Genomic DNA, 23,593 nt, shown 5'->3' on the forward strand with positions numbered 1-23,593 from the left:
AATCTGGATGTTTGTTTGTGACAAAGACCTGTGTGTGTCCCAGGGCTCCTCTGCAGATCGCAGTCAGTGGAGAGAACCCACTCGAACGGCTGACGGCCTGTGCTCTTTGTACGAGGCTGCGCTCTGTCTGTTTGAAGAGGTAACACTCTTTACTGTAGCATCCATTAAACGATTCCCTAATTATGCACACTGCCATGTTAGCTTTAATTTTTTCACTAATTTGTGCTTATTGCAGGTGTGCAGGATGGCGTCGGACTACTCGCGCACCTGTGTGAGTCCGGACAGTATTCAGACCGGGGAGGCGCCGCTCGTCTCTGAGAGCTGTGAGGTTTACGTCTGGGGCAGCAACAGCAGCCACCAGCTCGTGGAGGGAACGCAGGAGAAAATCCTGCAGCCGAAACTGGCCGCAAGCTTCGCTGACGCACAGACTGTGAGTGTGTGTTTTCATTGAATTTAAAGTAGCGACCATTTTATTGAACAGAAGTGTGATACAGTGGTTTTGCTAAAGATGATTCCTCTTTGTTCTTTTGACGGTAATTCCTATATTTGAACTAAATGCGACGCTTAAACAGGACAACGTTTATCTCTGTGTCCTATCAGCTAATTGCATTTCTTTGCATTACCTTTGCGGAGCCACGCCTCTCCTCTTTATCGTTCAATTCTCTATTGTCTCTGCCTCTGGTACATGTGTCTTTCGTGTGGAAATCATTGGAGCGGCAAAGGCCTTCATGGAAAGTGGTGCCCAAGAATGCCATGGTCAGAGCTGAAATGGAGCGCTGTGGAATTTGTACAGTTTGATTATGGTCTGATTTTCGATCTGCCCATATGAATGACGGCCTTCTTTTTTTCCCATTGACGCTAAAAATAAAATGTATTTCTGATATGTTATTTTCTGTAGGCTCATTTCTACTGGAGCGTTTTGTGCAATAGTAAACTGATCAACGCCCAAATCTGCTCCACACCCAGACCACTCGGCTCTAGATTAGATAAGGGAGAATGCCCACTAGAGCATAAATGCACATACATTTGCCATATTTACCCAAGTGCTGTTTTGCCGATGAGTGTTCTTTTCTGTGAGAATGCCAACTTAAAGGAAGCATGGAGGGAAGCATTAAAACGTCAGTTGTGGTCCAGACTCATTCCTATCTTTCCTAACGCATTTGTTGTATCCCAGTTCTTCAGAGACAAGTTTATAGGCGCATTTCAAAACTAGTTTATGAAAATGATACAAATGCTAAAGGAGGACAAAGCCAATTTTGTTTCACTACTAGAAAGTAATCCGGTATAGTGCCTTTAATGTTGAGCTACTATGGTTAGCCAAACAAAGCTAGCTTAGCAACCGCTGTTTCCTGTTTTGGTCACTCCCTTCAAGAAAAAACAATGCATGTTTAGAAATATTTTGAAAGGATCTAACATTTATATAACCATTGCATTGTATTATGAGTTGTGTAAATGTAGTACCAAGGGACAAAGAGATGGCAGGAAGTACAGTAGTTGTCACTCTTCATTAATCGGCATGACCATAGCCATGCCTCTTGTCGATCCATAGCAGATTCCATAAAGGGCTAGAGTGGTTTATCCTTAAAACACCTGAAATGCAAATTTTGTATGCCACTGATCAAAATCCGGATAATGATTGGTTCATTTTTGTATCCTCATTCCCACACCCTCTTTCCTCTGCGCTTCAGATCGAGGCTGGTCAGTACTGCACGTTTGTCATCTCCTCGGACGGCTCGGTGCGTGCCTGCGGGAAGGGCAGCTACGGTCGCCTGGGCCTGGGAGACTCCAACAACCAGTCCACCCTGAAGAAGCTGACGTTCGAGCCGCACCGGGCCATCAAGAAGGTCTCCTCGTCCAAAGGCTCCGACGGACACACGCTGGCCTTCACCACCGAGGGGGAGGTGTTCAGCTGGGGAGACGGAGACTACGGGAAACTGGGCCACGGCAACAGCTCCACGCAGAAGTACCCCAAACTCATACAGGGGCCACTGCAGGGAAAGGTAGGGAGGAAAGCATTTACCCAAGTCACAGACATTTCCACTTTGTGCTAACACCTCAGACCTGTTGCCGTTTTAGTACCGTTTTCCATGCTGAAGATGTTGTAAGTGTTAGTCTAATATTGCATGTGAAACTAAGATAGTTGCTCCTAAAAAGAGGCAAAGAAGCTGTAAAATCTCAGGTCTCCCAGGCCTGTCATTCAAGACCAAAGCTCAAAACTTAAAAAATCTACAGAACAAAAATATGATAACCCCCTCAGTGTCGTCACAGGAGGAAACTGTGCATTAATAATCTTCTTTGGAGCCACGCTTTAAATAGTTTTTGGCATATGTAAAGTCCCCAGAGGATTCCATATTATTGAGTTCTTTCTGGAGTTGCGTATTGTCACATATTGATTATTTGGGGTTGACATTAACAAATCTTAATACAATGCAAACTTTGTGCATCAGGCTTATTTTTTTCGTTCCCACAAATACTACTTTTACAACTTAATTTGATTAGTAAAAGTGAAGCGTTTCCTAAGATTGTTTAATTTGACCCTTGTTTTGATCCTGATGTGATTTGTGTTGACTTCTGCTTGCTTAAAAACGTGTGATGTGTGTTATATAGAATGCAACATATTGTGTTGAAATGGTTTGGCAAAATACCGCAATTATATCTTTTTCGCAATATTGCACCGCTCTATTGCATATCGCAAGTTACTTCAATGTCGTGCAGCCCTATTGCACAGTCACAGCCCCTGTCAGCCCCTCGTCATGAGGACCCAAGAGAAGTACGATCCTCTCCCAGTAACTTAAGGTTGCTGTTTGTTTTAAGTCTACTTATTTCTTTTCGTCTTCTGAGTAACTTCATAAGCGCCTGTTAAAAGCAGTAGCTGTCTTCACCGTTCACTTCGCAGCCTGTAGACTTCCCTGAATTTGCCAGTGGAAAAACACTACTTGAATGCTGTTTGGAAGAATGTTTTGAGTGTAAAGAAATGATGTTCTCCACTACACCAGATTACACTGCAAAAAGTCTTTAACTAGATCAGGATAAACATCTCAATTTGAGCATAATAATCCATATTTTAGTTGTTTTGACTAGTTAAGAAGTTCTTGGGCATTTGTCCTACATTATTTCACTTGTTCTGAGATGTTTCTGACTCGTTTCGATACATTTTGTCCTTATTTCAGGTCATTTTCTTTGCCAATGGGGTAAGAAAATTGGTCTTATCTCATTGGCAATTTTACTTTCTTATTTCAAGCGAGATTTACCCTAGAACTGAAATGTCCTCGAACAAGCAAAGTAAACTTGGTCCGATCAGGAAAAGTGTCTAAATTAGGGTTGGGCGATGTCCCCTTAATTGGCCGTTGACGATGTTTACAGTGAACCATCATGATGGACGATGATATCGTCCATTTCTCATTATAAGCATTTTTTTTTAAAGTCATTTCCATAGCCTATATATATGCTGCATATTTCTATGTATGCAAATGTATGTATGTAAATGTGAGATTGCAGGATAAATGGATCTAATCTAAACATGATTTGAACAGAGTCACGGAACACGACTTTTGCAACAGAAATGTGTTACTCGTGCGTAAAGTCTGAGAGGAGAACGACTTATTCAGAGCGTGAACTCCTCAATACCAAGACTCTCATCACACTAATACAAATGTAGATCGGAGCTTATTATTTGCATTTGCTCAGTTTTAACGTAATGTTTAAGAAACAGTGGGTTAACGGGACAATATTTAGAAGTTTGCGTCGTAGCTACATTTTTGAAGCCGCTCCACGCGCCGCCCGGTCCGTGAGCTCGTAACCTCGTAACTCCTGCACCGCGCCTTTCTCTCCTCTCTCTTTCCTCTCTCGGTTCAATTTACAGTGCAATCCCTGCAAAGTTTGTATGTTTACAAGGCCCACAGAAGACCAGTGCGTGTTTCTGACAGGAGGGGGCGTGGCATCACGATGGTGGCTCTCCATCGTGATGTTGCCCATCCATCTCAACCCTAGTCTAAATGAGTGAAAACCACTCAAAACAAGATACATTTCCTCAATTCAAGTCATTTAAGCCAATGCTTGATATTTACTTTTTGTAGTGTACACAGTGTTATGAAGTGGAGTGTCCGGGCTCTCGCAGATCCTTCGTACTCATGTCATGATTTTGCATCTCGATGTGTTCTTTATATTGTGACCCAAAACTTCTCACACCAAAGACTTGAACAATGTTGTAAATGATGTTTCTCAGGTGGTGGTGTGCGTGTCTGCTGGATACAGACACAGTGCAGCCGTCAGTGAAGATGGAGAGCTGTACACGTGGGGAGAGGGCGACTTCGGGAGATTGGGTAAGTTACTTTTTTTGGTTTTATCTGTAATTATAACCATTAGGCTGTAAAACAAATTCATGAATGAAAGAATGATTGTATATCGAAAAGAAAGGGAAAGAAATAGATTGGTTGCTCTTACTGTTGTTGGATGATGTTTCTTTTATACCTTAGTTTTGCATTTTAGTTTGAATGGCTCAGTTTAGATCTTGTTTAAACCGGGAAAGTGAAGTGGCAGATCACTCCAGGTTTAGCTTTGCATGTGGTGAATATTGTTGGATGTTCACTAATATGATTGAACCTATGATACAATAATATCTGTGTCACTGTTAATTTTTTGCTTTAAAATCATAGAGTCATTTAAAGGAAGAGGCCACCGTTTTTGCATACTGAGATGTGTTCTTACCTGAGCTTAGACGAAATGTTGTTAGCATTTAGCCTCTCCTCCTCTCCTCTATGGGGCCAAACAGGGGTGAAGTTATAAGCGACCAAGCTCTTCCACTTTTCCCCTATTTAAATACGGTTACATGAGTAGTTACATGATCCAAGTATAGTTACACAAAATGAAACATGTCGATTTTTTAAGCGGATAGAAAGGGGCACTATATTGTAAGGCGTAATAAATAACACCTTAGGAGCACTTTGACTACTGTGCGGATGTCGAAGTTCTCCTAAGGTGTTTTTTCGCCTTACAATATAGTGCCCCTTTTTATCCCCTTAGAAAATCGACCTGTTTCATTATGTGTAACTATACTTGGATCATGTAACTACTCACGTAACCGTAAATAATAGGGAAAACATGGAAGAGCTTGGTCGCTTCTAACTTCACCCTCGTTTGGAGGAGAGGCTAAATGCCAACAGCATCTTTAGTCTTTTTGCTTGACTCAGAACACACACAAAGACCAGACAGCTACACATCAACTCGTCTAAGCTCAGGTAAAAACATATCTCAGTATGGAAACACGGTGGCCTGTTCCTTTTAAAGACAAGAACTTTAGAAGCGAAGTAAGAAATGTACCAACTTGTTTAACCTATAATTTACTCTATAAAAATAATGATTGGCTTTTTACGTCACACAGCCGCACCAAAAACATCCATAGCTGGTTAGTGGTTGTATGTTTGGTTATGTTAGAGTGAATAGAGCTGCATTCGGAGTTTGTCTTTATCATACGTTAGTTTTGACAATGTAAATGGTAAATGGTCTCAACTTGTAAAGCGCTTTGGGCCTGATGACGGTAGAAAAGCGCTATATAACAAGTAACCCGTCACCCATTCACGCTCTCATTTATACACCAATGTACACTGTCTGACACTGGAGGCAAAGTGGGTTAAGTGTCTTGCCCAAGGACACGACAACAGTGTGCATTTTCAGGAGCTGGGATTCAAACCCCCGACCTTCTGACCGTGAGATGACCCGCTCGACCAACTGCACCGTTATCAAAGAGAAGAGAAGATAGGACTTTATTGATCTCACAATGGCTCTCAAAAAACACTCTGGGTGCAAATAGACAGGAAAATGTGCTGTCAAGTAATAGTAACTAAAGGTGTCTTATATACAATGAATATACACCTATAGATAATTAAAAGAAAATTATAACAGTATAAAAATATGGAAATGGCAAAAGTCAACGTTGGCAGTGCAAAGTTTACTGTCATAGTGCAGGTGGTTGATGAAGTGACGCTGGTACAGAGGTTATTGCATGTGGTTTTGCTTAGAAGTTATTGCACATGAGTTACTTTACAGTCTGAGCAGTGCAAAACCCCTCATTTGCTTTTTAAAAACGCTGTTTTTCAGGTCACGGCGACAGCAACAGCCGCAACATCCCCACTCTGGTCAAAGACATCAGTAACGTCGGAGAAGTGTCATGTGGAAGTTCCCACACCATTGCTCTGTCTAAAGACGGGCGCACGGTCTGGTCCTTCGGAGGAGGAGACAACGGTGCGTTAAACCCACAAACACACACCAGTATTACACAAATACTATTCATAGATATAGAATGGGGAAAAAATGTCTGATTCAGTTAATAAAGAATTCTCCAAGTTTTCTTACTACTGCTCCTACTTCTCTCTGGGATGTATTGCATCAAAGGAAAAAGTGTCCTCCACATTTTTAAAGCCCATAATCCAACACTGAGTGCAGAACTCATAAGAACAGACCCAAAGTGTGTTCGCTGCAGCGCCATAATGTTGCTAACCACTCTGTTTGATCAAGGTGGAAGTTTGTTTTTACTAATTTATTCTTCCTGCGGGGGGAGCTCCAGACAAGCTCCTCACCAGAGCTGACCCCTGTATTTTTTAGAGCCACTGTCTTATCCTTACAGAGACATCCTTTCAAATGATAAATCAATGCTAAGGCACCACGAAAAGTCCTATACAATTCATTTGATGTGTCCACTTGTTTAAAGATGGGTACATTTTACAGCTTTCATTAAGCTTCTACTGATCATTTGTTTTTTCTCCATAGGAAAACTAGGTCACGGCGACACAAACCGAGTGTACAAGCCTAAACTAGTGGAAGCTTTGCAGGGAATGTTCATAAGGAAGGTCTGCGCGGGCAGCCAGTCGTCTCTCGCCCTCACCTCCACGGGACAGGTACGCTCTCAGTCCTGTTGTGGCGCTTGTGTAATAATTCAGACGGCTCAGTGATTTAAGAAGGTCAGACTCTGAGCCAAGTTCTGGGAAGCTGGATTAAGAAGGTCAGGGAGGTAACTTTGGGATTTTGTTACAGATATGGAAATACTGTCTTTGAAAACTTTTAGTAATGTTAATTTGACATGTTTAGTTGAATTTTAGTTTTAGTTTGTTTTTGTTACAATTTTATGAATAAGAAAACTTTATTGTCCATCAAGGTGGAAATTTGTCTTTGGTATCACCTTTGAAGACACATAAAAACACATCCAGCATCCAAAACGCAGTATATCATGTGGCGCTACATTTCTTTATCGTCTGCCTTTAGACTCCGTGATCTTCTATTGTGAGCTTTTGCCTGTGTTGCAGGTGTACGCGTGGGGCTGCGGGGCGTGTCTGGGCTGTGGCTCGTCAGAAGCCACGGCTCTGAGGCCTAAACTGATCGAGGAGCTGGCCACGACGCGAGTGGTGGACATCTCTATAGGGGACAGCCACTGCCTCGCACTCTCACACGGTACGCAACACTTTCCTTCCCCCAGCCTTCCAACAATAATAACACTATGTCCAGGGGCATATGAAAGCTTGACACGGCTCAATTTCCTTTCCTGCACAAGTGTCCAGTCGTAGCTACTTTTAGAAGCTTGAGTTAACCTAGACCTGCAATTTTGTCGGAATGCCTGAAATGTAGCGCCTCACTGGAGAGAAGCATCTGCGTTATCAGCTTTTGCTGTCAATCTGAATTTGCTGACTGTCTCAGAAAATGTGGGTCATATCACGGTGTTGCAACCTGCGTGAAGCAACAGTGGAACACACAGAGCAAATTTGTTTTAGATAAAAAGACGTCAAATGGATCCCATTTTTTGTTACTGACCTAAAATGGTTTAACTTGGAAATTGTTCAAATGGAAATGGAAATGGAAAATGCTCAGCGGAAATGACTACATCTGGTGATGTGTGACAATTCAACACGAAGCCTGAGGGCCATTAAAACTGTATCCCCCGGGCAGCACTTTGGGCACAAAGTTACATGTTACTATGTCATAAAACAAGGTTTCTGTGGAAAAAACAGCAAAATGATTAAAGGAATTATGCCAAAATGAAGGCCTTAAATGCCAATATCAATCAATGAATTGGATTACAACTGCCGTTAAAACTAAATTTCACACACATTTCTCACATATTCTTAGAAAATACGATTAAGCTCCGAAACATTTCCAACTGCAGGCGTTACTGAAATTCTGTACATTTTCTGCGAGTTTTAAACAAATTTGATATTGCATTCTTGTCATGCATTTGTGACATTCAAAATGTTGTATTTGGGCATTGAAATGGCATAAAAAAAATAAAAAAAATCATTATATTTAGTAACTAAAAATAGAAAACTGGCTGTGAAGGGTCCCAAAGGTTCCAGTTCACATTTACGGGTGCTCTTCCTGTAAACAGGCAATGGGAGCTCTGGAGTAACTTGTTGAAATGAGTTGAAATGCAGTCAAGAGTCATTCTGTAGAAAACACATTAATGGCATCTTTGTCCATGTTAGAATAAATAGCTTTTATTATCTTTTCCATTACAGTGTCTCGTAATTCTTGACTGCTTTGTAACATTTTTGGCTCTCTTGTTTGTCTTTTGTCTGTCACCTGTCAAGAATTTAATTTAATTTTCTGCTCCCGAAAATTGTTGGTGTTAGAAATGTGTTGTTTTACAAAGTCATTCCTAATGGTACTACAGTTCCCTGTTGATGATTGGTTTAATTGAATTTGAAAGGACACTTTCACACATTTAAAATGTCTGATGAAATGTAAAATAACAAACAAAACATGTTGAAACGAGAGTTGGATGATGTGCATTTTAAAAAGGCTGTGTCTGTCTATTTTTTCTTCTGTAGACAATGAAGTGTACGCGTGGGGCAACAACTCCATGGGGCAGTGCGGACAGGGGAACTCCACGGGGCCCATCACCAAACCCAAGAAGGTGGTTGGTCTGGACGGAGTGGCCGTTCAGCAGATCTCAGCCGGGACGTCCCACAGCCTGGCCTGGACCGCTCTGCCCCGGGACAGGTACGGGTGTTATTTAGATACTCAAACTAAAAGATGGAGTTAGATGAGGATAAAACTGTCTTGAGTATGACTTTAATGAAACCTGCATTTCAAAAGAGTCACATTTAAACACAAATTGTAAGCACATTTTTTTGTGTTTTTTTTCCCGAGAAATTGTCTTAAAACCAAAATTAAAAGACCTAAATACGCTCCAAAACGAGGCTAACATGAAACTAAATCGTGACTAAAACCGGACTATCGCACATGCGTTGCTTTTATCGGTTGTGTTTGCAAAATAACGTGTAAATCCCAGTCAGATGAAAAAACTTGGGTTTTCTTTTTTTTGCAGGTATTTGGTAATAACTTCAAACACATCTTCATCACTATCTTACACTTTGTTGGCAATCTTGATCTAAAACAGCGGAGTCAAGATATCAAGCAGTTTCACTTACTGATTAGTCGAGCGATATCACCATAAGCTCCTCGCTCCCCTTTGTTGCGCAGCTGTTTCAGTGGAGAGAGAGAGGGGGGTAAAAAGTAAAAAGAATAGTCCACCGATCTTGGGTTACACTTGTGATCGAGTTATGGGGCGATGGTGGTGCAGTTGGTAGAGCCTTGGTCTCATGATCAGAAGGTCGGGGATTCGAACCCCACTTGCCTCCAGTGTCTGCGTACATTGGTGTATGAATGAGAATGTGAATGGGTGACTGGCTCCTTTCCTGTAAAGCGCTTTGGGACTGATGAAGGTAGGAAAGCGATATTTAAGTTGAGTCCATTCACCATTTACCATGAAGCTGTGACAAGTGTTTTTTTTACTCTGCAATAAAAGGGTTCAGCTTAGCAAAAGGTGGAGAGGTGAGGAAAGTGTTTCCTAGAAACGTAAAACCCCAGGAGGAGGAAGAATAGCCACTGGGAAAGATTCAAAGATTACTCAAACATGCGCTAGTGGCCGTTAAAAAAACTCCAGGTATGTTATTGATGAGAGAGAGCTATATTGTATATGATTGAAAACTCGATTTTGCACAACACCCCTCTTTACAGTGACATTGAATATAACATAACATGGTTTTTGTTGCTTAGTTTTTTTCAGTATTTTAACAATACCTACTCATGAAGTGTTAGACCAATTCCTTCAGTCCGTGTCGCTCTCTTTCACAGGCAAGTTGTGGCTTGGCACCGGCCGTACTGTGTGGACTTGGAGGAGAGCACGTTCTCCCATCTGCGCTCGTTCTTGGAGCATTACTGCGAAGGCATCAACAGCGAAGTGCCGCCTCTGCCCTTCCCCTCATCCAGGTCCGTAAACTCCTGCTGTGCACACTCACTAAGACGGCTCTCTGCGTGAATTACCATCTTTCTTCTGCATCAGGGAGCATCATAACTTCCTGAAGCTGTGCCTGCGCCTCTTGTCCAATCACCTGGCCCTGGCACTGGCGGGGGGCGTGGCCACCAGTATCCTAGGGCGACAGGCCAGGCCCCTCAGGAACCTGCTGTTTAGACTCATGGACTCCTCTGTGCCGGATGAGATTCAGGAGGTAACAGACTCTGTTCGGGATTGCAGATGTGCTGGAAAGAGTTCTTCAGTAAAATAGGAAACAAAGATGAAAAATTATGTTTATAATGAAAGTGAACAAAAATCACTGTATGTTCAGTTTGTAAAAGTGCCCCTCTGCACTTCTATAATATACATATTTAGTGATATATGCATCATTTTCTCATAAGTAACAGCAAAGTGATGAGTATCTTTTGATCTCCAAATGATGGAGAGTAAAAGAGACGTAAAGATCGAGCCACTAAATTAAATTCTTAGTTGTGGTCCAAACTCCTTCCGAACTTCCCTAACACGTTTGTAGCATCCCAGCTCTTCACACACGGATATGTTTCTGAGCAGATTCCACAACTTGCAGGATCACTTTTCAGGGTCACTGTCACAGAAATGCAAGAAAATAAGCCTGTAAGCTCATGAAATGAAAACAAATGATTTAGATGCACAGTATTCTTCCCGCAAATGTCTTAGTTTTGTCCTCCTTTAGGACATTGCAAACTCTTCCACAACTAGGAAAAAGAAAATTGTCGTGTGAAGACAGATCTGATTGGTTAATCTGCCTGCCAACAACGGCCATCAAAACTTGCAGAGATAACGCAAAACGATTTGAAAAAACGTGGCGTCTGGCAACACATGGCACAAATTACACTGTTTTTTTCTAAATTGTCAACTCAAACAACTGTCAGCACAATTTTCAAGTCCTTAAAGGGGGCCTATTATGCAAAATCGACTTTTTTAAGCTTTACATCATGTTATTAAGTCATTCCCTCATTAAAACCATGCCTGAAGTGTTGCCTTGGCACATTCACGTATTTTCGAGTAATCTGTAGAAACTCTGATGGCGGCCATTTTAGGGATAAAACGCCTGATTCCTTCAGGAAACGCCCTCGACCTCCAGGATACGCCTCCGACCTTTCGTCACCAGCCGAGTAACCAACCACTGCTCCTCAGCAGAACCCCCTCCCCGCAGTGTCTAGCCCTAAGACGTAAACAGAGTCATCATGGAGGATTAGCTTCATGTGTTGTGAACCGGAGCCACAGTAGACTTTTACAAAGACACACATCAGTGTTTCTGTTACCGAAACACCCAGGATTAAAACCGGTGACAAGAACACTTGTTTCAGTGTCTGGTTCTGCGCTGGGCCTTGATGATGCACAGAGCCTCCGGAGAAAGCTAATGCTAAGCTAAACCTCGAGTCATCACGTGAAAACGAGAAATATGCACACATAAAGTCAATAAAACCACCACACACATAAAGAACCGTTTAACAATGATCACACACGGAGCCAGGCTTGTTGATTTGGAAGTTTATTGCTCACATTTCATCTACAATGGGTCATAGCCGAGTGGCTTTCTCCCGGAGCTAACAAGCTAGCCGCGATAAGCTAACGGGAAAATTCACTGAATACAAGCATATTATGCATTGAAAACGTCACTAAAACAGGCAACTGCTTGAAGCAGCCTTTATGATGATGACACACGGAGCCTGGCTTGTTGATTGTGTAGTTTATTGCTCACATTTCATCTACAGTGAGTCGTAGCCGAGTGGTTTTCTCCCGGAGCTAACAAGCTAGCCGCGATAAGCTAACGGGAAAATTCACTGAATACAAGCATATTATGCATTGAAAACGTCACTAAAACAGGCAACTGCTTGAAGCAGCCTTTATGATGATGACACACTGAGCCTGGCTTGTTGATTGTGTAGTTTATTGCTCACATTTCATCAACAGTGAGTCGTAGCCGAGTGGTTTTCTCCCGGAGCTAAGGCACTATTAGCCGCGACAAGCTAACAACCTTCACCTTCACAACATTCATTGAAAACAGGCAGCATATTATGCACAAATAACGTCAATAAAACCGGCAACTACTCGAAGCAGCCTTTACGATGATCACACAATGAGCCTGGCTTTACACATTTGTGGTTTATTACAGACTTTTCATCAACAATGAGCTGTAGTCGATTATAACAAGCTAACGGGTAACCTCGAAAAAACATTGTCCACCTGCGCAGATAATGTCCGTCTTTGAATGGTATGGGCTCCTGCAGATCCTGGTGTCGTCCATGGGGGTATAGTTAGAGTTCCATAGGGCATGGCAGATGCAAAGAGATAGCCTCCAAACAGTTATTTTTCAGGCAAGAGCCCCTTCCAAGCGTCCGGTGTGGAAGGTTCGTTTCCAAATAATATCCTGTGTGGCCATTGTTCACAAAGTGATAAACAGTAGGTCCTTTCCAACAATAAAAATTAAAATGCACCGATCGTAGTTTCAATACTGTACGCAGACAACGAGCGCAGTGTTGTTGTGATGCCACAGACAGCGTGTGGAGGGGGCGTGTCGGAAAGGGTCAGAGGTTCTTAAAGAGACAGAGGCCTATTTCAAGTCATTTGCTACCGCCATTTTGAAAGAGCAATTTTATACAAGGCAGTTATTCTAATTTACTGCATTGACAGACCAACAGAAGGTTTGGTCATCATTGTAGTGTGATATAGACTGGTGCTATGTGGCTGAAAAAAGCATAATACCCCCTCTTTAACTGCTAGAGGAACCTTCCAGCGATAACTAATTTTTTTTTTCATAAATGAATATAGTAAAAAAAACTCCAAATCTACTGACAGTGACCCAAATTATTATGCAACTCATCGTTTCAATCCATTTTAAAGCTTGTAATTAACAGAAAATGGTCATTTGTTGAATTTGTAGCATTAGGAGGTCACACTTACTGAAATCAAAAGCTATTTCAATCCAAAAATCTTAACAGGTCAAGTTATATTTTACCATAGGAGCCCTTGTGTGACAGCAGGTCAGTATGTAAAAACGGTGGCCTATTCCTTTAAGGGATCCTAAAGGGGTTGACCAGCTCTCTCCCCATGATTCTGGCCCAAAACATGACTCTGCCCACTCCTTAGTGACGTCGTAGCCTTGTTGGGACATTGTGGCCATTCACCAACCATCCACATGTATTTCTGAGCCACTGCAGCCATTTCTGTTCATGAGCTTCAAAGAACAGTTTAGGGGAGGCCGGATAGAAGGTTTATGCACAACTGCAGCCTCTGGACCTTGATGTTCGGGAGACTCCAGAGGCACCAGCAGCTTACCTGTTTGCTGCTTTGTAGCAGCTGTTCTATTCATCTGATGTATTTGTCTGGCTGAAACCGTCTTTATTGTGCCTTTATCTGTACAAACCCGTGTGTGTCTGAATCGGCCACAAATCTCTTAACAGTACGATGCTTAATCTTTCATGAAATATAAAAGGCATTCCACTATTTCACGCTTTAAATCAGCAGAAAGATGCTTTTTCTGTCCCATATTGCTTGAAAATGGTGGTCTGCTTAATAATGTGGAATGTTCTTTTCCAGTAGTTTTACCCTTAACTGGGCTTAACCTGACAACTGATCATCACAGGTCTCTGAGATTAATGTCAGTGATTCAAACAGCCCTGAGACACAATGCCATCTATGAGTTTCATTGAAAAACAAGCATGTTGATTTGTTAAATGGTGTAGTTATATGTAATGTATTTATATCTCATCCATTCTTGTAGTGTTCTTTTTGTGTATCAGTTCTGTTTACAGCCTCTCTCTGCTTCAGGCGGTGATAGAAACTCTGTCAGTGGGAGCCACGATGCTGTTGCCTCCGCTCAGAGAGAGAATGGAGCTCCTTCACACGTTACTGCCTCAGGGCCCGGACCGATGGGAGAGCCTCAGCAAAGGACAGGTAACACCACTGTGCATCACTATTATCAACCAAACTCACACTTGCTTTGACTGTCTGATCGTGTAGACTTAAATCGTAAACCTATTTGTCTCGTCTTCTCCAGAGGATGCAGCTGGACATCATCCTGACCAGTCTGCAGGACCACACCCACGTGGCGTCCCTCCTGGGGTACAGCTGCCCTGCGGACGGTCCCGAGCTGCTGTCCGCCTCCGGGTTCACTCCATCCCCTGACCCGGCTTACAGCAGCCCGGGCTCCCACCCCGACACGCACCTGGCCGAGATTCTCATGAAGACTCTGCTCAGGAACCTCGGCTTCTACACCGTGAGTGAGACGTAGAAATAGTGGGTGCTGAAAAATGGCATTTAACTATTTGTAGGTATGTTACAATATGAAATAGCATGTGTTCCTGTTTGAGGGCCCCTATTGTGACATGTGAATGAGAGAATGCAAGTAAAACATGTGCAAATGACTCTTCTGCTGATCCACTTTAGCACGTGCTACTCATTTTGCAGATGAGCAAAAGACCCCCTACATTTACAAAAGCGTATATATATATATACATTATATATGTGGCCGCTTTTCTTTCCATCCATTCCAACCCAGCAGTGGTCGATGATGCCCTTTTTCACACATAATGATAGTCTTTTGTTGTTGTTATCTGCTCATTTCCCTGTCACAGCAGCAGCTTGTTCGTGTGTCATGTTTTCCAAAGGTCTCTCTGCTCCAAGTCAGAGGCTGCATCTACTGTGTAAAGGGAACAACAAATGACGATTACTCTGCTGTCAGACGATTATCTTCATTATTTTGTAACAACTGGGCATAACATACTGTACAGACGGCTAAAGTGAACAGGTTATCTTGACTGTGGCAAAGTAACCTTTTGAGTTAGAAGCTTGAAAATAAAAAGCAAAAAACAAAGTTTAAAGCTAAATGATAATAACAATAAACTGAAGATCTCGTGAGGTGTTTCCAGTCTGTAGGAGTCGACATTGATTTAATTTGCAGCTGTTTTAGTTTCCCAAAATATTAATAACTCCTTTTTAATCAGTGTAATGGCGAAACAGCTTCTTGAGCTTAGAGCGGTATAATCAAGTTAATATGTATCTAAACAGTTTATTTTGAATAATTGTATGAATTTCACAAATGATAGGCTTGTTTACACTAAAAAGGTACTTAAAACAGGAGCATTTTTCTTTGTTTCATCTTGAAATCATTTGGGGACTCCCACCCAAAGCCTCGCGACCCCCCGAGGGGTACCGACCCCCACTTTGGGAACCACTGCCATAAGCCACAGTGCCGCCAATCCCCCCACCCCACCCTCAAGTGATTCATGCGCGACCACTGTTGATTGACAGGCACACATTTAATTCAATAATTTAAAAAAATAATAATTCAGCACAAGCCGAACTTTATTAAAGTGACAAAATACATGTTCGAGTCACCACACCACTGTCACGTGTCACTGTTGTAAGGAGCCGCCTCAGACACCGTGGCCAGCTCTACCGCCCCGGCGACAGACCCAGAAACGGCACATGCAAGAACAAAAGTGCATGTGGGTTTGTGCATTTGGGTTCATGCTCTTGGTGCGAGTTCACGTGATGAGTAGCCCCTTATATAGGAAGTTTGTAAAAAGCTATGTTTGCCATTACAACGACTCTCCCCATGAAGTCGATGCTTTGCACAAACCTTTGACCCTGTGTCACCAGTAATGGAGAAATGTTTACATTTCCGATGCAACGTTAGTGTGCAGGTAATAAACGAGACCAGATAAGTTGTGAGCAGACTGATTTTATTTTGAAATACACTGGATCTTCTTTTCTCACGGCACCCGACTTCCTGTATGGCTCGTGTTTTTTCTGTCAGCATCATCAGGCAGAACTCTGGTGTCGGACAAAAATAGACTCCTTGCGGATTCTTACTATTGCCGCCGGACGGCCTCAGTAACCAGACCCGGACCTGAGCAATGGTCCGGGTGCATTGGTTTGAATGACTTTTTAAGATTGCGGAGGCCGTACCGGACCCCAACTGTGTGTTAACATGGCTGGTTCTCTCTGATGATGAACCAAAGGACAAGATTTGATGTAATATCATTTCTTTTTCTATTTCTGTGATGAGGGCTGTAGCTGTGGAAGGTCAATCTGAAACAGCTTTTTGCCATAGTCTGTTTTCTGTGTGGCTTTATATCGTTATTGTGGTTCATGTTTGAGTAATTTAAATCTGTGGTTGCAGTAGGAGTGTTGTTTATAATCCAATACTATATGGGTGACAGCTGTTGGTGATGTCACTTCCCCTGTTGTTTCCACTCATGGGTGAGGATGGTCGGATTGTGCAAACGCAGCTGAAGCTCTAGTTCCTAACTGCATAGGGATCTAAGGGTTGACCTTATCACATGACAAGTAAATAGGAGCTGTTATTTGAGGAATTCAGACGCAACCTTAATTTAGATTCTTGTGAAAATAATACCTTAAAAAGTCTTATATTTGCTGAAAATGTGGGTTTAGGTCTTAAATTTGAAGTATGTGTTTTCAAGACCAGCTCCTCTAACAAGTTATTTATAATAATATATAATACAAGAGTTAATGTGTGCAGGGTTCCCACAGGGTCTTAAAAAGTATGACAATTTGGGTCGTTTCACTTTACAGTAAAAGAGTATTTATTCCTGGTTCTTCACTCGTCCTCAAAAGTGCATTTTGGTGACATACAATTTGCACAAGTAATTTCCATAACATTTACACATCAGTATTTACATAGGCAGTAAATATGTGTTTGAATGTTGAGAAACAGTCTGCAGGCAACTTATAAATAAAGTATAAAAAATATTCTTTCAGTTGATGGTTACTGTATCTTACAGAGTTCAGAGTTCCATGAAAAGAAGTATTTCTTGGTCAATGGAAATTTATGCCTTCACAAGGGCAGCAAACTCTGTAAAAAGTAAAATGTCTATTAGTAAAGGACAAAGTATAGTTAAAAGGGAAAGTCAATAATGTGCCTTATAGAAGCTATTCTTTGACAAATTAGATGAATAATAATCATTTTTATCAGTTACACAGCACTATCATCAAATTGAAATGTATTAATCAGGGCCAGATACTGTGCTAATCTAATGATGTGATTATCTTCAAAGTAAACTTACCATCAACTCCAATCATGCCATCACCATCGCTGTCACCAGCAGCCAGGAAGGCCTTGGTCTCCTTGTCGGTGAGTGCTCTGGCGCTCTTAGAGAAGTTCTGCAGGAACAGCCTGGAGAGAAGCAAAACACATGTTCAGTTATATGCATCTGTACACAGAAGTATAATATGGCGTGTGACTCTAAGAAAACGAGGGCATTCTAGCTGTGAGTAATGCTGGTTGAAAGATTCCAGGTTTATGGCCATACCTAATGCTAATGAGCCATGGCATTGGCTTCAGTGAGGGGCTTCCCTGGCCTTAAGCTCTAAGGTGAAGAGTGCAAATCTTACTTCAGTTCCTCCTCCTCAATGAAGCCGCTGTTGTCCTGGTCAATGATGGCGAAAGCCTTCTTGACCTCATCAGTGGACTTGCCAGCCAGGCCGCATGCCTTGAAGAACTTCTTGTAGTCGAAGGACTCAGCAGCTGCAACACAGTTTAAACATGGGCAACTGGAAAAGTGCCACACGACACTACACTGTTGATGTAATGTGAGAGCTGAGCCTGTCAGTTGGTGAAACACATTCCCAAAGTGAGAATTTGAGCCTTGGCTAATAAGTATCAACAGTTGATTCAGCTAATAAGTATCAACTGATGAAAACAAGCTGTGAGAAAATGCCTATGATATCAGCTGGATTGTGCTTAGACAGGGTTCTAAAGTCTTTTAGATCCAAAGAGCTGAAGGCTCCAATTATAATTATATCCATTTAACCATTAACTGTCTTTATTGTGATAATGGGAACTGAACCGGCACTACAAGACTAAATGGGGTCTAAATGAGTGATGTCTTTAGATTAGACGAGGATTAAGCGTTTCCAAACCAGGACTAAACCACATCATCTTTCAGCAGACAGTCAAAGAGCTACAAGAGCAGGGCTGAAGAGCAGTTTGTGTCTCTGAAAACTTAGGTTGCCTTTGCCTATGCTGGACCTCAGGGTGCGTCTTGACTCCTTGGGAGTAGAAGTTCTGCTTACCTGCGCAGCCGTCGATGGCGGCTTTGACATCAGCATCAGCGAGGACACCAGCGAAGGCCATTTTTTATCTGTGAGAAAACAAAGGGTTTCTAGTTAGATAAAATGAACGTCACAAAATGCAAATATCTTGTACTTTGTGTAAATTTGTCAAAAAAGATGATGTAATCATTAGTCACTGATACTGAAATATACCACAACAAAATAATTGAATTGACCTAAACTTTCTTTCAGCAGGAAAAAACACTCCAGGAAAGGCATTACGTTTTTATACGTACCTACCTTCAGTCTATAAAGAGCATTCTAATGCAAAAATACACTTTAGTGTTTGCTCATCCCTGTTGCTTATTCTATTCCAGATCTTAATAGACATAGATGGTTGGTTGGTTTGTTTATTTATTAATGCCCCATTAGATATTGCCCTAACAATGGCTTGTCTTCCTGGAGTTCTGATCATATACAAATCTCTGAGAGCTTGGGAAGCCTTGGAAAAGTAGAGCAGCTCAGTAAACCCAGTTCTGATGCCACGTGCGTCCACTTTGTAGACAAACCTATCTGCTAAAACAGAGCTTTTTATGATCCACAAAAAAAAAAATTCTGATCCTTTGAGTTATCAAACTTGTGCTCCTTGTAGTTGTTGACTATGTCTTCTCCCTGTGGTCCTGAACTGTTTTCTTGTGTCTCGATCCCTCTCCTTGAAGCTGTGTAAGTATGGCCTCCAATTCACTCACCTTTTGCGCTGCGTTGAGGCGAGTGAAAACCAAGGCGGACTCGAGAGTGAATGCCAGGACTCCCTGAACTCCCTCTTATATATCCTTGAGCAACACCATTTACAGAGCTTTGAGTCTCGGTATCGGGTACCAAGATGCATGGGTTTCGAAAAAATGTGTCTAGTAGTCTAGGCTTATTTTTAGGTGAACAAATGAGGATGCTACCATGTGTGCAAAGGCCTATAGCTAGACGTGTGGAAACCTGAGCAGACCCGCTGCTAACTGACTTCACTGGCTCCTGCCACACATGAGATTTATGGTCAACATTTAAGATGCTCGATTCGATGTTGCAAACTTGTCACTGTATAAGATATGGATACTGTACATAGATATGAATACAGATATGCACAGGTCGCATAATATTATATTGACAGCATTTGGCTGCTCAGCTTTCTCGAGAGTGGCCATGAGATGTGGAATGAATATGTTGCCAGTAAAGCTGACCACATGTGTCAATTTTAACACCTTTTCACACCAGGCCAAAACAAACCTGTTCCCACAATGTACTGTAATTGGTGTATCCGAGAGGGTATTTGCAAATGAATGCTTTGGAATGAATGAAGTATGTGATAATTTTAAAGGTCCTATATCATGCAAAATCAACTTTTTGGAGCTTTTAACCATATTATTATGTTATTTCCTTATCAAAACACTCCCAGAGTGGTTTTTGGCTTCATTCATGCATGTCTGTGTAATCCTCCTGAATCCTAATCTGAGCAGCTGCTCCTCCCTGTCCAGGTAAACGACTGACTCATGCTCATTTTATGTATTTTACGTCAGATTGTAACCAGGAAGTGGCCGACGTCTGTAAGGTAATGCCTTACGTCCTGATTTTAATTTATAAAACAGCCTGGGGCGAGGTAATTTTTGGGGGGGCGGATCACAATTATTTGCTTCATATCGATTGATCTTCATTTTCCATTTCGATATATTTTGTTTTAAAGAAAAAAGCAATAAATGTGGCCTTTCCTGGACTAGCAAGTAAACAGATGCTGTGGCCAAAGTGAAAACTGCAGCTCAACAGCAAAAACAAACTCCCACTTCTAGCCTCACAGTACAACATCCCCTCACCTGCCCACACCACACACATCTGCAAAGGAGACGCAAAAATGTGCTTTGTTTGAATGTCAGAAGCAGACAACGAGTACATGGTTTGTGTTAATGCTGAGCCTCACAAGGCCACGACTTGCGGAGTAAAGCGCTAACTTACTACGTACATAAAGAAATACTCGTAAACAGCACATTTATAAGTATAAAAAAATATGATCAAACTTACAATTCATGGTTAGACGTCCATCTAATCCACGACTGCATTCTCAATGTCAATGTTTTTTATTTGAAGCATTTTTTGTTGTTGTTATGTTGTTACTATATATACATGAGGGTCCAGCGTCCCCCTTACATACAGCCACAGCATTTTGTTTCTGTGTAAATGTATTCCAGTATACATACTGCCTATATGCACACCTGTATACCTGTACACACATAAACCTGCATGGTACATGGATGGACCTTGCTCCAATTTCTGTGAGTGCAATAAAGAAAAAGCAAACCAAACCAGAAACAAAAGCGAAAGAAAAGACAGAAAAAATATATATAATAAAATAAAATAATACATTTAAATTTCTCTCTGGGATCCTGCAACTAACCAGCCAGAATATGTTTGTCACTTCACTGACATGCTTGCGAACATTGACCAGAACCAATTAGGAACATGCTTCTCTATGGTTCTTATGGTGGAGAGCTGACATTGCTGTAATACCCCCCCCCTGTGGCCAGGGGCGACTCCAAGAGACACATGGTAGACAGGATTCTAATGGGACTTCAGACCTCCCTAGAACGGCTTAAAAGCCTGGCTCCAAAGAGTTTTTCTTTGTCAAAAAAATGCTATGACCAATGTGACAACACTGGGGTAGGTGAAATATTTTTAACCACACTGGTTTTTGTTTATCAGACTGAAATAGTGGAAGCCTTTTCATTGCATTGACTGGCTCCAAAGCCTGTCAATCAAGCTCTGGAGCTCTCTGGAGACTCCTCCTGCCCCACGAGCGCAGGGCTTCCCGCCGTTTTTTCCTTTTAAGGAACAGGCTGCGTAGGAGGCAATGGCCGCTTGTAGCGGAGATTCACGACGACAGCGATAGGGGCCGCCATTGCTGTAGTACCTCCCTATAGTGGCGGCAGAACAAGCTAAGTTTACGTTGCATAGACAAACAACTGTAAAGCCTGGTGCCTATTTTTAAAAAAACTTTCTATAGCTAGATATTGCTCCTGTGATAACGCTGGGTTAGGCACAATTAAAGGGACCAGGCTGGTTTTAGTAACAACATTTTTAGAAATCTAGTATAGTAATGAGGGCCGGACTGTTAGCATTCGAGCTGCGCGGCTGCGACCGACACGTCACGCCGAGTCTACATTGAAGATCCCGCCCTTATGCCCTTTTTAGGAACATGCTTCGTCAGAGCTGGGGAGGAGGAGTCTGTAAATCTGCCATGAATTCCCCCTCGAACGTGGTCATTGTGGTAAACGGGGAGGAGTGAGAAATGATGGTTTATTAATAATATGTCTATGGTAGGAGGAGATTGAGCGGCCATTAAGTTTCATAGCTGACTCGGTACCTTTAGTATGAATGGGGCTGAATAGGTAATCATCTATCTCTAATTGTTATCAATGGCCAGAGCCAAAGTGGATTAATTTATAACCAGCGTAATTCCCACAAGAAAACTACCCGATGGAGCGGCCAGAGCAGTAAATAGACGCGTGTTAGCGTGTGTGTTATCCATTTATGAAGCTGTGTTGCATATGTCAACCCCTTATAATGACATTGTGAAGTTACTTCAGTCTTACATTTCATTTTGTAAAAATAAGACCTTAATAAGTCTTACATTTTCTGAAAATTTGTTTAGATCTTAAACTTGCAGTGTTTGTTTTTAAGACCTGCTCCTTAAACAAGTTATTTATATAATTCATAACACAAGAGTTTTCTGTTTGGTTTATAACGAAGCGAGGGTCAGATCCTAGTACAGCGCTTGGAAACAGCAGCAGGGCTGTTTCACCGAGCGTATCGTTTTAAGAACAGTCACGTGACTTGTATCATGTAGTGTCGTACGCAGTGAGCAGTAGCGAGCAGTAGGGGGCGCGAGTTGAATGAGACCAACACCTGGCTCATTTTGTCACGTGGGATTCATGTACCGGGCGCCGATCCCACAGGTGCTCCCCGGCTCAAGGGTCCACTACGGGGGCCGCCCAAAACTTTGGGCAAGAGGCGAATCTGCCCTGATAACAAAACAAAATGCAATAGAAAATGTAAAGCACAAGAGCCATCTCTTCTCTTCTCTTTCATGTCCATATTGAAGTGCAGCACAGAAACATAGATAGGCATATAGATAGTATATAATTGAGGTGTTATACTGTTCGTGTCGGTCTGTAAGGAGAGCGTCTGGTTAGGAATCATAGGGTCGTGAGTTCGAGTCAGATGATGGTTTTTGGTGGTTTAATCCTTTGACTTGACTGGTAAACAAAAGCAGAAATGCTTCTGTTGTCATGTTATTGTCACAGGCACTATCCTTTATTAAATCTTGGTCAGTGACTTCATTTTTAGAAGATTGTATCACTTACACATCTCATTAATTGTCATTCTTTTGTCTCTATTATCTTTATCTGGAGCAGTTTTCCTCTTTCTAAATGATCACTCTCAGCTGGTTAAACAGCTCAGTTTCTGAACGAGAATCAGTTAGCAGTCGATGTTGAGAGTTTGCTGTTTTCAGGCTCATTGCTGCAATGCTTTTTTTCACCACCAGTTGGCGCCTCTAAGCTGACCAACACCGTGATATACTGTGACGCAATTTGTAAAAGTGTATGAGGTATCATCTATCCATCACTAGCGTGAGGGGGGCAGAGGTGTGAGGGGGGCAGGGTGCGCACTGCAGTGGTGTTTGGTGATGCTCTGCAGTGGCACAGGCTCGTTTTGCGTTTCCTTTGCACCAGAGTGGTTCCATTCTGACAAACACTGCTTTAACTTGACTAAACTGGATGGGGTGAACTCAGTGAACTCATGAGACAAACTTGTGTTAAAGACAATTGTCTGAGCCTGCAAATTTAAAAAAGGCTGATGCACTGGATAATAACTGGTGAACACTGAAGTGTGAACTCATAATCCATTCATTTGGAATAATAAATGATTGTAATTATTATATAGAATAGTATCTAATGCGCACATAAATAATCTGTATAAAATTTAAAATTCAGGCAATATGTGAAAGAAAATGCCTTTATCCCTAATACTTATTTCCATAACCATTTGTTAATTGATATTATTGGTTGCATTGAATTGGTTGCTTGTTTCTGCTCTAAAGTATGTAATTTATACAAATCAAATGTTTACTTATTTTGTTTTTTGTTTCAAATATTATTCACATATTTTTTCATAAAAAGCGAATCTTTAGAAGCTCGTGGTCTTAGATTT

At 41.8% G+C, this 23,593-nt stretch overlaps 2 protein-coding genes across 3 annotated transcripts in view; one reads left to right on the forward strand and one right to left on the reverse strand.

Moving 5' to 3' along the window:
* Positions 1-23,593, forward strand: part of herc1 (HECT and RLD domain containing E3 ubiquitin protein ligase family member 1) — an 80,346-nt gene that overhangs the window by 2,640 nt on the left and 54,113 nt on the right. For both annotated transcript variants that reach the window (XM_079554602.1, XM_079554603.1), the window contains exons 3-14: positions 44-139; positions 236-430; positions 1,689-2,000; positions 4,226-4,322; positions 6,097-6,240; positions 6,766-6,893; positions 7,299-7,443; positions 8,814-8,985; positions 10,123-10,257; positions 10,331-10,496; positions 14,096-14,221; positions 14,325-14,543. In XM_079554602.1, the coding sequence (XP_079410728.1) occupies positions 44-139; positions 236-430; positions 1,689-2,000; positions 4,226-4,322; positions 6,097-6,240; positions 6,766-6,893; positions 7,299-7,443; positions 8,814-8,985; positions 10,123-10,257; positions 10,331-10,496; positions 14,096-14,221; positions 14,325-14,543 (1,935 nt within the window). The remainder of the gene's footprint in view (positions 1-43; positions 140-235; positions 431-1,688; positions 2,001-4,225; positions 4,323-6,096; positions 6,241-6,765; positions 6,894-7,298; positions 7,444-8,813; positions 8,986-10,122; positions 10,258-10,330; positions 10,497-14,095; positions 14,222-14,324; positions 14,544-23,593) is intronic.
* Positions 16,872-19,156, reverse strand: LOC306961731 (parvalbumin beta-like). Its single transcript, XM_079554601.1, has 5 exons — positions 19,093-19,156; positions 18,365-18,432; positions 17,684-17,816; positions 17,356-17,465; positions 16,872-17,144 (listed from the first exon to the last, which is right to left on the reverse strand). Exons 2-5 carry the CDS (start codon positions 18,423-18,425, stop codon positions 17,119-17,121), a joined length of 330 nt encoding a protein of 109 aa, XP_079410727.1. The 5' UTR covers positions 18,426-18,432; positions 19,093-19,156; the 3' UTR covers positions 16,872-17,118.

The sequence above is a fragment of the Gobius niger genome (assembly GCF_951799975.1).
Source record: "Gobius niger genome assembly, chromosome: 4".
Taxonomy (NCBI): Eukaryota; Metazoa; Chordata; class Actinopteri; order Gobiiformes; family Gobiidae; genus Gobius; species Gobius niger.